The sequence below is a fragment of the Pleurodeles waltl genome, chromosome 1_1 (assembly GCF_031143425.1).
Source record: "Pleurodeles waltl isolate 20211129_DDA chromosome 1_1, aPleWal1.hap1.20221129, whole genome shotgun sequence".
Classification (NCBI taxonomy): Eukaryota; Metazoa; Chordata; class Amphibia; order Caudata; family Salamandridae; genus Pleurodeles; species Pleurodeles waltl.
Window position 1 is genome coordinate 307,836,763 of NC_090436.1, and position 13,477 is coordinate 307,850,239.

Genomic DNA, 13,477 nt, shown 5'->3' on the forward strand with positions numbered 1-13,477 from the left:
CCAAGGCTGGAGGGACCCACCCCAGGGACATTCAGGTAAGTTCAGGTAAGTATTTTTTTTTTTTTTTAATAATTTTTTTTGGCATAGGGGGGCCTGATTTGTGCCCCCCTACATGCCACTATGCCCAATGACCATGCCCAGGGGACAGAAGTCCCCTGGGCATGGCCATTGGGCAAGGGGGCATGACTCCTATCTTTACAATGATAGGAGTCATGTTGATGGGGGATGGGCGTCGTTAAAAAATGGCGCAAGTCGGGTTAAGACGATTTTTTTGCCTCAACCTGACTTGCCCCATTTTAAGACGCCCTAACGTCATTTTTGCCCAACGCCGGCGCTGCCTGGTCTACGTGTTTTTTTTCCACGCACACCAGGCAGCGCCGGTCTGCTTGCGCCGGCTAACGCCATTCCATAAATACGGCGCCCGCATGGCGCTTCAGAATGGCGTTAGACGGCGCAAAAGTTTTTGACGCTAAACTGCGTTAGCGCAGTTTAGCGTCAAAAAGTATAAATATGGGCCTTAGTGTTTTCTTACACTCCCAGTGCCCCTCTACACACTACACTAGGCCTGGGGTCCCTAAGTGGTTCGCATTCCACTTTCTTAGTACATGGTTTGTGTTGCCCCTAGGACTATTGCATCCTATTGTATTCTACTGTGTTTGCACTACTTTTCTAACTGTTTACATACCTGATTTTGGTTTGTGTGTATATTTTGTGTATTTTACTTACCTCCTGAGGGAGTATATCCTCTGAAATATTTCTGACACATTGTCACTAAAATAAAGTACCTTTATTTTTAGTAACTCTGCGTATTGTGCTTCTTATGATATAGTGCTATATGATATAAGTGGTATAGTAGGAGCTTTGCATGTCTCCTAGTTCAGCCTAAGCTGCTCTGCTATAGCTACCTCTATCAGCCTATGCTGCTAGAACACTACTAATCTACTAATAAGGGATAACTGGATCTGGCACAAGGTGTAAGTACCATCAGGTGCCCACTATAAGCCAGGCCAGCCTCCTACATGGTACTCCTCGGGTGCTCCTTGCCTCCTTTAGCCTGCTGGCTACCCTCTCTTTGGCACGGGAATGCAAGTTCTACCATCGATTTCGTATGTCCTCAAAAAAGCGCTGCGCAACACCCACTGCGCATATTTTGGTCTGGATGTCTGACCACAGTTTCCTCTTCTCACTTTCAGGTACCTGGAGTAAGTTCTTCCCAAAAAGTTTGTTGTGGTTCCTGACCACCTCCTCAGTGAGCACCTCCAATTCCTGCTAACTGAATTTGAACTTGCGCTTCCTGTCTCCTTTCTCCTTCACATTCCCATCAGTGGCCATGTTGCTGTTTGGTCCTGGCTGGATCACAGGCTGCCTCCCTGGAGCTGGGCAGTGTCTCTCTGCCTGCTCCTGTGGGTGTGGCTCCTGGAAACAGCATGGGCTGACTCACTTCCTGGTTGTGATGTCATCAGCCTGTTCCGGATTGCCCTTTTTGCAATTTGCTATTTTCAAATACCGATTTGCAGTTTTTTTGTGATTCAGTATTTACAACTTGCATATTGCGTTTACGAATTTTAAGAAATCGCTATTACCGACTCAGAATTTTTGGTACATCCCATTTTGCATTTCTTAAATAGCGATTTCTTGAAATTCTCTATTTAAGAAATGCAAACCTGGAGCTTGATACATCTGGCCCGAAGTCTTTTCAGAAACCTTCATGTGGGAGCTTGATTCCCTCTGGGTATTCTGTTATGGAAAGGCCCATTTTTTTTAACGACAGCTATGATTCAGGGGAGGTTAAAGCCACAGAGCCCCACCTTCCTTCCTAGTCCTGGCTCTGGCCTTAACCTGTCAGTTCCTCAGAAATAACATTCTTATTGCCAAAATCTGCCTTCACTTACAGAAGTCAGTTAACTAATATTTTGCATTTGTTTAGTATTGAAATCAGAGGCAATCTTTTGTCAGAAGGTTGGAGCACAGTTCTCAGTTGGTAACCTTTTGTCACATCTGAGGTGGTTATCATATAACTGCATGCAGTACCTAATTTGAGCCGGTGGGTGCATGTGGGGCCCGAGGGCTCTCATTTTTGGGGGCCAGAAAACAGGGATAAAAAATGAAACTGCAGAAGTGAGATAAAGGGGTACTGAGTTCATGGTACTGGATGAAGGAAGGATAGGGTGGAAGCAAGATTAAACAAATGGTTTTTGGCTATCCTGACAAACGGTAACGCTGGCTGTGGGCTTCTGAGACAAACCTTGGGCCTTAGGCCCAACCACAGATTAAGCACTGGCTGTCTGGTTCTTGGAGCAAAACTGTGTGTAGATGCTGTGCCGCGTTTTTGGGTGCAAATATGGATTTGTGGCATTGTTGTTTTTCTGCTTATCTTGTTGGATCTGCATGGTAATGTAAATCCTTCAGTTGTCTTGGTTACTGTGAGAAAGTAGCCTCTTTCTAGCATGGTTACCTCCACTTTTGGCCTGTTTGTGAGTGCGTGTCAGTGTGTTTTTACTGTCTCACTGGGATCCTGCTAGCCAGGACCCCAGTGCTCATAGTTTGTGGCCTAATGTGTGTGTTGTCTGTAGTGCCTAACTGTGTCACTAAAGGTCTGATAACCAGAACTCCAGTGCTTATGCTCTCTCCACTTCCAAATTAGTCACTATAGTTTAGTGACTTCATATTCCAATTCCAATTGGCACACTGGACCCCCCTTATACGTCCCTAGTATATGGGACCTAGGTACCCAGGGCATTGGGGTTCCAGGAGATCCTTATAGGCTGCAGCATTTCTTTTGCCTTCCATAAGGAGCTCAGACAAACCTTTCTGCAGGACTGCAACTGCAGCCTGAGTGAAACAGTACCCACACTATTTCACAACCATTTTCACTGCACTTAAGTAACTTATAAGTCACCTATATGTCTAACCTTCATTTACTGAAGGCTAGGTGCACAGTTACTAAGTGTGAGGGCTCCTTTGCACTAGCAAAGGTGCCCCCACACTGTCCAGGGCCGATTTCCCGGACTTTTTGAGTGCGGGGATACCATTACACATGTGCACTTCATATAGCTTCACAATGGTAACACCGAATATGGCCATGTGAGGTGTCTAAGATCATGGAATTGCCCCCCCCCATTCCAAATCTGGTATTAGGTGGCTAATTCCATGCAACCTGTGGCCTCCACCATGGACCCCCAGTACTGCCAAACCAGCTCTCTGAGTGTTGCACTGCAGCTACAGCTGCTGCCACCCCACAGACAGAGTTCTGCCCTCCTGGGGTCTGAGCAGCTCAGTCCCAGGAAGGCAGAACAATGTATTTCCTTTGGGAGGAGGGTATTACACCCTCTCCCTTTGGAAATAGGTGTTATAAGCTTGGGAGGGGTAGCCTCCCAGAGCCTGTGGAAATGCTTTGAAGGACACAGATGGTGCCCTCCTTGCATAAGCTGGTCTACACCGGTTCAGGGACCCCCAGTCCCTGCTCTGGCACAAAACTTGACAAAGGAAAGGGGAGTGAACACTCCCCTGTCCATCACCACCCCAGTGGTGGTGCTCAGAGCTCCTCCAGTGTGTCCCTGGCATTAGCCAGCTTGTTTTCCAAGGTGAGGGGACACTCCGGAGATCTCTGAGTGGCCAGTGCCAGCAGGTGACATCAGATGCTCCTCCTGATAGGTGCATACCTGGGTAGATAGCCAAACCCCTCTCAGGGCTATTTAGGATCTCTCCTGTGGGTGTCTCTTCAGATTCAGCTTGCAAGACTCATCCAGGAATCCTCTGCATCCTCTGCTTCAGCTTCTGACCATTGGATCAACTGCAGACTGCTCCAGGAACCACTGTAACTGCAAAAAAATATCTAGAGAGGCTACTGTGACCCTGAAACTTCAGCTCCAGCCAGCAACTGCAACAGTTTCCAAGATCTACACGGTCGGAGGACTCCCTGTCTTCACCCTGCACCAGAAGAACCGAAGGAATCTCCCGTGGAGTGACGGAGTCACTTCCCTGCTTCTGCAGGTACCTTCTGCGACGACGACCAGTTCTCTGGGATTCCTCTCCTGACAATAAGGGGGCTCCCTGGAACACAGGTAGTGGACCATCAAGACCCAGACTGTCCAAAGGTCAAGCTGTCCAAGTTTGGAGGAGGTAAGAGCTTGCCTTCCCAGTTTGCGACAGTACTCCTGTGCTCCACGTCATCTCCAGCTCCTTGGGCTTCTGTGCACTTCTTCCAAGAATCCTTCGTGCACAGTGTAGCACAGGTTCCCAGCACTCCATCCTGCAACATACAACTTGCTGAGTTGTTCTTCGGTGGCGTGGGACCTTCTTTTGTTGTGCTACACCAACCGCATTTTGCATCTTCTTCATCCCCATGTTCTTGGACTCCCGTGGGTGCTGTCTGGTCATCTGTGGGCTCTCTCAAGAGTTGAGAGCCCCCTCTGCCTCCTCAGTCCGAGTTGAGGCCCCCAGGCCCTTCCTGGGTCCAGGCAGCGCCATTTTGACGCAAACCGTGACCTTGCTTGAACCAAGGCTTGTTGGACGAATCCATCCACGCAAACAACCTGCATCCAACATCTCGATGGGGGACATCTCCTGCACCAAGCAGGAACCTGCAGCCATCTTCTTTGGTGCTCTTCTGCAGACTTCTTCTAACCGGAGAATCCTCTTTTGTTCCATCTTCTAGGTTAGCAGGGGCTCCTGTCCTTCCTGGGATCTTCTGTGACTTCTGGACTTGGTCTCCTCTCTTCACATGTCTTCAGGTCCAGGGATTCACCATTTGTTGCTTGCAGTCTTGCTTGGTTCTTGCAATAACTCTTATCACGATTTGTAGCGTGTCCTGAGGAAACTTGCAGTACTTTACTTCTACTTTCCTGGGCTCACCGGTGGGGTATTTTACATACCTTTTGTGTTTTCTTACACTCCCATCGCCCCTCTACAGACTACACTTGCGTAGGGGGGAATTTGTGATTTGCATTCCACTTTCTTAGTATATGGTTTGTGTTGCCCCAAGGCCTATTTCTTCCTATTGCATTCTATGGTATTTTCTATTGTTTGCACTATTCTATGACTATTTACTTACCTGATTTTGGCCTCTAGTGTATATATTGTGTATAATACTTACCTCCAGAAGGAGTATTGTCTCTAAGATATTTTTGGCCCTGTGTCGCTAAAATAAAGTACCTTTATTTTTGGTAACACTGGGTATTGTCTTTTATTGTGTAAAAGTACTGTGTAACTATAGTGGTATTGCAGGAGCTTTGCATGTCTCCTAGTTCAGCCTAAGCTGCTCTGCTACAACTACCTCTAGACAGCCTAAGCTTCTAGAACTCTGCCTACATTTCACTAATAAGGGATAACTGGACCTGGTATAAGGTGTAAGTACCATAGGTACCCACTACAAACCAGACCAGCCTCGAACAGTTACATCCTTCGCTGTTAGAAAAATGCTGTTTAGGTGCATGTGTGAGGAAGTGATTGACTCCTACTCAAGTATTTCTTCGCATCATTTGTATTTTTTTTTTTCTTCTGCCTGATCGCTCATTTCTCTCTGTGATATCACATCAGCCTACTGAGGTCAAGCCTAGGCAGCATGCAATCGCTGTCTCTCAACATGTTGTAATCTACACCTGTGGGCTTGCAACATGCCCATCTCATGCCCATCACTGTCATTCATTCCTTGGCCTGCCTTTCAAAATTCCCTTGATTTCATAGGTAAATGCTTTAGGTTTGTCCCGCCTTGAGGCTGCTTTGTTACCGCCTTGGAGACTAACCTTGTTACATGGATTATTGCACAATCGGCCACATACCTTAGTGTGGTGCACTACGTTTTTCTTTTGCCTCACTGCTTCGCGCTGCATGGCCATAAGTTGTTTCTTCATCTTCCTTGTTTTGGGCATGATGCTGTTTCTTTGTGGTGTCTGCGCACAAAGGCTGCAAGCTGGATTGGGTTCTTTTTAACGTTTTAAAAAAAAAAGGTTCATATGGCGCAGTCTTGATAGGAGGATGTGAAAGTTTATATAGTGTGTGAAAGTTCATATAGCGTGAGGATGTGAAGTTTCATATAGCGCAAACTCGATCGGCAGATCGCTTTTCGTGACTATGTGAAGTTTCATATAGCACGACCTCGATCTGAGGAGTGCATTACATGAGTACCACTTAACAAGTTTAGCAGCTGAAAAATGTACAAACTAGAGCATTTAACACAGAATGAAACACAGAAATACTCAAAGTGGCTCTCCCAGCACAGCGGGAGAGCCGATACTACAATATTCACTGCACTCGGGAAACTCGCTCTATAATGCCTAGCAGGGCATTTCTTTTTCAAAACATTTTTGGGCATAACTCAGCCTGTGATAGTCCTACGACAGTGGGACCATCACCAAACCCTTCAGCAAAACACACTCTTTCTGTCTAGATCATCTCTGGGTCCCCACACGAGGTTTGGGGGACCCCAAAATAGTAACCTCTCCCACAGTTCACTGTCTTTTTAAGCTCTCTCATGGCAGGAACTTTTGTTTTACAGCTGGGAGTAGTCTGTGTTTTAAGGGCCTTGTTCATAATAGTGTTGCAGTATGCCTGCTAGGCATGGAAATGTGTAAGGACCTATATCCTCCAGGGGCTACATATATGGTAACACTGCATTACTTTCTGCCATTCTCTTTTCATGTCGTTATGCCGTCTGGGGGCTGACTATATGGTTACATGACCATGTTTCTGTTTTTATAGTGGTGCCCTCTAGAGGCTGTTCAGAGCATTACAGTTAAGATACTGCAATATTCGCTGCACTCGGAAACTCGCCCATAATGCTTTGCATTACAAAACAGTTTTGCCCATAACTCACCGCACAATGTGATCTTTCTGTCTAGGTCATCTCCGGGTCCTCACACTGGGTTGGAGGACCCCAAAATAATAATATAAAATATAAGAAATAATTACAATGTTTCCCTTTTTGCTGCAGATAGAGGAAGAATGTAAATGGAAGTGCTTTAGTTATATGCAGGGCCACTAGAATTATGTGGCAGAGAGGACAAATTATGTGGTAGGGTCAACCAAGTTATGTGGCAAGAAAATTCCAGTTATGCATTTACAATGCCAACAGCTCTAACTCAAGCAAATGCACGACCTATTGCATTGCAAATGCTTGTTTATAGGCATGGTGTTAACCAAGACCTTTTGATTTACTAAAATTATATATATTTTTTGCTTACTTATAAGGCTTTCAGCCAGCCCTCTTCATCCATTGGTCACTTGATGTGTCATTCCCATTTTTCTTCTGTCCACTACAGCATACAGTATGGGTGATTGGGTCAGCCTACTTCAGACATTGGTTAGCTTCACATTGAGTGACAGCATTTTGCCCTTGCACATATGCAAATCCTCTTACAAATTAGTCCGCTTCAGCACCAGAGTTGATTGAATTATCTTTCCTCTTACTTAATGTGGAGAAGTGTGACAGCATGTTCTACATATTGACTTCTTGGTTTAAGTACCTCATCACATTTCATTCTCATGGCAACATGCATGATGGCTGGTGCAGCTTTGGAGCACATTATTACAATGAGTTTCAGTTGTGTTCTGCAAAATGCAACTTATTAGAGATTCATACGCTGTGAGCAGGATTTTCATGGCATGAATATTAAAACAGGAGGTTTAGAGTGCACTACTAGGAGGTGTTTCAGTGATGGTCTTCACTCATCGCTTGCTGTAAAGTGAGCTGTGGCTTCATATGATACAAGCCCAGAGATCAGTGCTGCTTCCCCAGAGCACTGTCTCACGCATTTCTCATAGAGGATCTTGCTTTCAATCACCCAGATCAAAAAGCTCACATTTCGGTAGATAAGTCATGGATTAGGCCCCAAGGTCGCGTCATAGCACTTTTTATTGTTATTTTACAAAAATTTGAAATGTGTGATTTAAACCATAGTTTGAAGTTTGCTGGCACTGTGGGTAGGAAAACCTCATGGGATCCACAAAAGGCACATTACCCTGGAATTCCTAGGTTGTCTAGTTTTCAGAAATGCCTGTGGCTTGTAGGTTTTCATGGGTGGGGACCAAGCATGGCTCCATTGTTATTGGAAGACTTGTTGGAATGGTGGATGGTAGGAAATTTGTGGCTTTCCACAGATTCCAAAACTTTCCCTCACAGCAAAGTAAGAAAAATGTGTATTTGTTTCCCAAAGTTTGATGTTTGCAAGGGCTTCTGGATACAATTACCTAGAGAGAGTCAGGCCAGTCCCCCCACCTTGGATTCCTCCAGGTGTCTAGTTTTCGAAAATATGTACATTTGCTAGGTTTTCCTAGGTGCCAACAGCTGAGCTTGGGCCCAAACTCCACAGCTACCCACTTTACAAAAAAGGGTCAGTTTTGAGCTCGGGCAAGCCTAGTGCCCACAGCGGGAAACTACCCAAAACACAAGTTTTGGGCTGTTTCCTGTCACAAGCACTAGGCCTACCCACACAGATTAAGTACCATTTTTATTGGGAGACTTGGAGAAAGCTCAGTGGATGGAAGCTTGTGGCTCCCCACAGATTCCAGAGCTTTACATCACAGGGATGTGAGAAAAATTTGTTTTTAGTCAAAGTTTGAGGATTGGAAGGGATCCTGGATAAACAAAGACTGTGAGTGTCACACAAGTCACCCCACCATGGATTCCTGCAGGTGTCTAGTTTTTGAGCTAGGACACAAAATTCACAGCTACCTACTTTGAAAAGAAAGGGTCATTTTTGAGTGGGAAAAATGGGATGTGTCAATGTTGCATTTTAGGCTGTTTCCTGTCATGAGCACTTGGCCTACCCACACAAAAGAGGTTCCATTTTTATCAGGAGACTTGGGAAAAGGCTGGGTAGAAGGAAGTGTGTGGTTCCCCACAGATTCCAAAACTTACCATCACAGAAATGCGAGGAAAATATGTTTTTTAGTCACAGTTTGAGGTTTGCAAGAGATTCTGGGTACAAAAACCTGGTGACAGCAACGTAAGTCACCCCACCCTGGATTCCCCCAGGTGTCTAGTTGTCAGAAATGCACAAGTTTGAATCCTTTCCCTTGGTGCCGACTGAGCAAGGGCCTAAAATCCACAGCTACCCACTTAACCAAAAATTGCCAATTTTCAGTGGAAAAATGTGATGCATCCACTTTGTGTTTTGAGTTGTTTCCTGTTGTGGACACAAGACGTACCCACACAAGTGAGGTACCAATTTTATATGCACACATGTGGGATTATAGAATAGTAGAACATTTGTTATCACAAATTTAGTTTTGCTGCATTTGTGCCTTCAAATGTAAGCAGTGTGAGAAAAAGAAGTCATTTTGAAAAATGCCCTCCAAATTATATGCTAGTACAGGTACCCACAGATTCAGATATGTACAAATAACCACTGCTCCTAAATTCCATATCTTGTGCCCATTTCAGAAATACATAGCTTTCCTTGATACACATTTTTCGCTCTTCATATTTCATCATAGGAATTGATCTATGGTACTCGGTACACAATGAAAGTTAAAAACATTGAATAGTGCAGCTCAGTTGTTGCCTCTGGGTAACTTTGGTTCTTGGAGGACATACAAACCCTATATATCTCCGCAACCAGAAGGGTCTAATGGATTTAATGGTATATCGCTTTTTGTAAATCGGCCATTGTGACCAAAAGTTACAGATGAAAACGTTGTCACACATGACTGTTTTTTTCTGACTCATTTTCAGTATTGCTTTATTTCAGAAGTTAGTTTCTTTAGGAAAACATTGAGGGATCTACACATATGACCCCTTGATCAATTTGGAATACCATCTACTTTTCAGAAATCTATAGCTTTTCTAGACCACGCATGAGTTTCATACTGGTTTCCACCACAAACTGGAAGTAGGTTGAGCGCACAGAAAAATAGGAAAAATGGGTTACCTCTTTGAAAAATGCCAAAACTGTGGTAAAAAATAGCTTATTTTAATTCAGCTCTGCATGTTCCTGAAAGCTGGGAAGAGGATGACTTTAGCACAGCAAACCGTTTGTTGATGCCATTTTTAGGGGAAAAAAACACTTTCATCCAGAGCAAATTTTTCCTGTTTTCCCCGAAAATTTCAAATTTAGCTAGGTTTTTAATGTTTTGTCTATCCCCTCCAGGAGAATCCACAAACCCTGGGTACTTTTAGAATCCTAAGGGTATTGGAAAAAAATATACATATTTGGGGCCGTATTTATACTTTTTGACGCTAAACCGCGCTAACGCAGTTTAGCGTCAAAAAGTTTAGCGCCGGCTAACGCCATTCTGAAGCGCCATGCGGGCGCCGTATTTATTGAATGGCGTTAGCCGGCGCTAGCAGACCGGCTCTGCCTGGTGTGCGTGGAAAAAAAACCACGTACACCAGGCAGCGCCGGCGTTGGGGAAAATGGCGTTAGGGCGTCTTAAAAATGGTGCAAGTCAGGTTGACGCTAAAAAATCGCCTCCACCCGATTTGCGCCATTTTTAACGACGCCCAGACGCCATTTACATGACTCCTGTCTTAGTAAAGACAGGAGTCATGCCCCCTTGCCCAATGGCCATGCCCAGGGGACTTCTGTCCCCTGGGCATGGTCATTGGGCATTGTGGCATGTAGGGGGGCACAAATCAGGCCCCTCTATGCCAAAAAAAATATATAAAAAAAAAACAAATTTATACTTACCTGAACTTACCTGAATGTCCCTGGGGTGGGTCCCTCCATCCTTGGGTGTCCTCCTGGGGTGGGCAAGGGTGGCAGGGGGGGTCCCTGGGGGCATGGGAGGGCAGCTGTGGGCTCATTTTGAGCCCACAGGTCCCTTAACGCCTGCCCTGACCCAGGCGTTAAAAAGAGGCGCAAATGCGGGGTTTTTTGACCCGACCACTCCCGGGCGTGATTTTTGCCCGGGAGTATAAATACGACGCATTTGCGTCGCAGTCATTTTTTGGGACGGGAACGCCTACCTTGCATCTCATTAACGCAAGGAAGGCGTTCACGCAAAAAAATGATGCTCTTTACTCATACTTTGGCGCTAGACGCGTCTAACGCCAAAGTATAAATATGGCGTTAGTTTTGCGCCGAATTTGCGTCGAAAAAAACGACGCAAATTTGGCGCAAACGGAGTATAAATATGCCCCTTGGTGTGGATACCTTATGTGCAAAAAACGTTATGGAGCCCTAAATGCAAACTACCCCAAACAGCCAAAAAAGGGCTCATCACTTGGGGGTTGGGGATAGGGGATTTGCAGTTAAGGGTGATTTGATTTTGTTTATGCGGGCTCTAGGTAGTTAATGGGAATGGATATGACAAACAAAAAACTGAAGTATAAGTTTGTCCAGAGTTTATTTAATTATGAGTAGGATTTGTAAACAGTAAATAAGGCAGAGCTGAGTTTATATCAAAATACTTTCTTTTGAAACTCATACAATATTCTGAAAAAGCAATATATTTGCACAGAACACTGTACCATGACGTAACTGTATAGACATTATTTATTTTATTGTTTACTTTTTAGTCAAAACTGAAGCGCCTGAGTTAGTTTCAGTGAAACCAATACCGGGCTTGAAGCAAATGCTTGAAGTACTCTGGAAGAGGCCTCTGCTAGCACCAAGTGGCTTTCCTGTAAAGTGTACTCTAAGGTACAGAAGCGCAAACAGCAATGAAACGGTAAGCAAAATTTACGTTTGCAATACTTTATGATATAGGATAATGTAGTAAAGTGACTTCATAAGGGTACTTTTAAATGTAATTATTACAAAACTAAATGGTGTGCTTCTTAATTACAACTTCTAGTAATCAGGTGATAGTTTGTAGGATCGAAGCATTCAGGTTAATATGGTATCTGTAATCTCAAGACAATATTGGCATGATTGGTCTATTTCCGTAAACAATCAATGTTAGATGATTGTTATTATAATTGGGAAAGAGGCTATTTAGATCACTTCACTTTTTTAGCCTCACATCACATCACTTTCAGTTACACCAGTGTGTATGGGATATGACTGATAGTTCATGCATTCTGAAGTGACCGAAAAGAGAGACAAAGGGCTTTATAAAAAATTCCCAATAAATTAATAAGGTGTTATGTTGGGTAGGCCTGGGGGCAAAATGATAGTAATTTTGCTTTAAAAAATGTACACACAATTACAGTGATTACCTTATTACACCACATTGCATAATTTCGGGGAGAAATGTTCAAGTAGATGTTTTAACAGATTGGACAATTTGGTTAATTTCTGAGTGCAAAACTACAAATTTGGAAACAAGCGGCAATGTTTTGAATGCAATGCAAAGTTTCTTTAGCACGGGTGGTCAACAAACATTTCAGGGATATTTTTTTACTCAAGCGCACCCTTTAGGTAATTTTTTAGTTCAAAACTAGAAATCCGAATGCAGCAGCAGTGTTTAAACGCGAGAGGCAGCAATTCATCTCGAAATTCCCATTTGGAGTTTGTGTTACCCAAATCGACTATTTAGGTTATTGTTTTGAGTGCAAGATGCATTGCGTAAAATTGTGCGGAATTTTCTGTAATTTTGCATAATTGTGCTACAACAAATTATGTCAATTGTGCACACCCCTAATGTAAACATGCATTTGTGCAGAGCTGCATGTCTGGTATCCTGAAGTGTGGCGATCCATAATGTATCTTGTTCACTTGAAGACTGTTCGTTCCTGCGTATAGGTGGGGCTGCATTCTGCTACAGAGTGTTCTTTACTGGAGTTTACAATATCACGATGTGAAGCCTGGGGGCAATTTGGGTGCCAGCTCAACTAGGTGACTTGCAGATTCAATACCAGCTGTTCTGCGTGGGTACATTGAAATGGTTACCTTTCAACTGCCTCTTTGCACCTATTCGAGACTTACAAAATTCACAAAGTGCTAACCGAGAACACTGGATATTTTTCATAATTTTCACAACTTCATCTGTATTGTAGTGACATATTATTACTAAAATGTGTTTGAAACCAAAGAAAATATTTCTCTGTGCAAGTGTCACCTTGGATTTGATATGTTGTTATTTGTTAGCTACATCCAGGAGAATTGAGTTTAGCGTAGTAAAGACACAGTAGACAACTCTAGAATTGCGATGTTAATGCAAACTGATCTCTGACATTGTAAAGCAAAATACCGATCCATACTGATATTTAACCAAATTTTTAACAAAGAGATTTACCGACAATAATGTCTGCTAAGCTGGTGGTTTACCTTCTTAACTGGTGGTACAGGAGAACACTGCATTGAGATGGTGGTCAGTGATGTAGGAGGCTGGCCTGGCTTATAGTGGGTACCTTGTGGTACTTACACCTTGTGCCAGGTCCAGTTATCCCTTATTAGTAGATTAGTAGTGTTCTAGCAGCTTAGGCTGATAGAGGTAGCTATAGCAGAGCAGCTTGGGCTGAACTAGGAGACATGCAAAGCTCCTACTATACCACTTATATCACATAGCACTATATCATAAGAAACACAATACTGAGAGTTACTAAAAATAAAGGTACTTTATTTTAGTGACAATATGCCAAAAGTATCTCAGA

At 43.8% G+C, this 13,477-nt stretch overlaps 1 protein-coding gene across 1 annotated transcript in view; it reads left to right on the forward strand.

The window, feature by feature from the left end:
- The window catches only part of IL31RA (interleukin 31 receptor A), a 1,545,596-nt gene that overhangs the window by 766,035 nt on the left and 766,084 nt on the right, over positions 1–13,477 (forward strand). Inside the window, exon 7 of the mRNA XM_069222232.1 lies at positions 11,459–11,610. Coding sequence (XP_069078333.1) covers positions 11,459–11,610 — 152 coding nt within the window. The remainder of the gene's footprint in view (positions 1–11,458; positions 11,611–13,477) is intronic.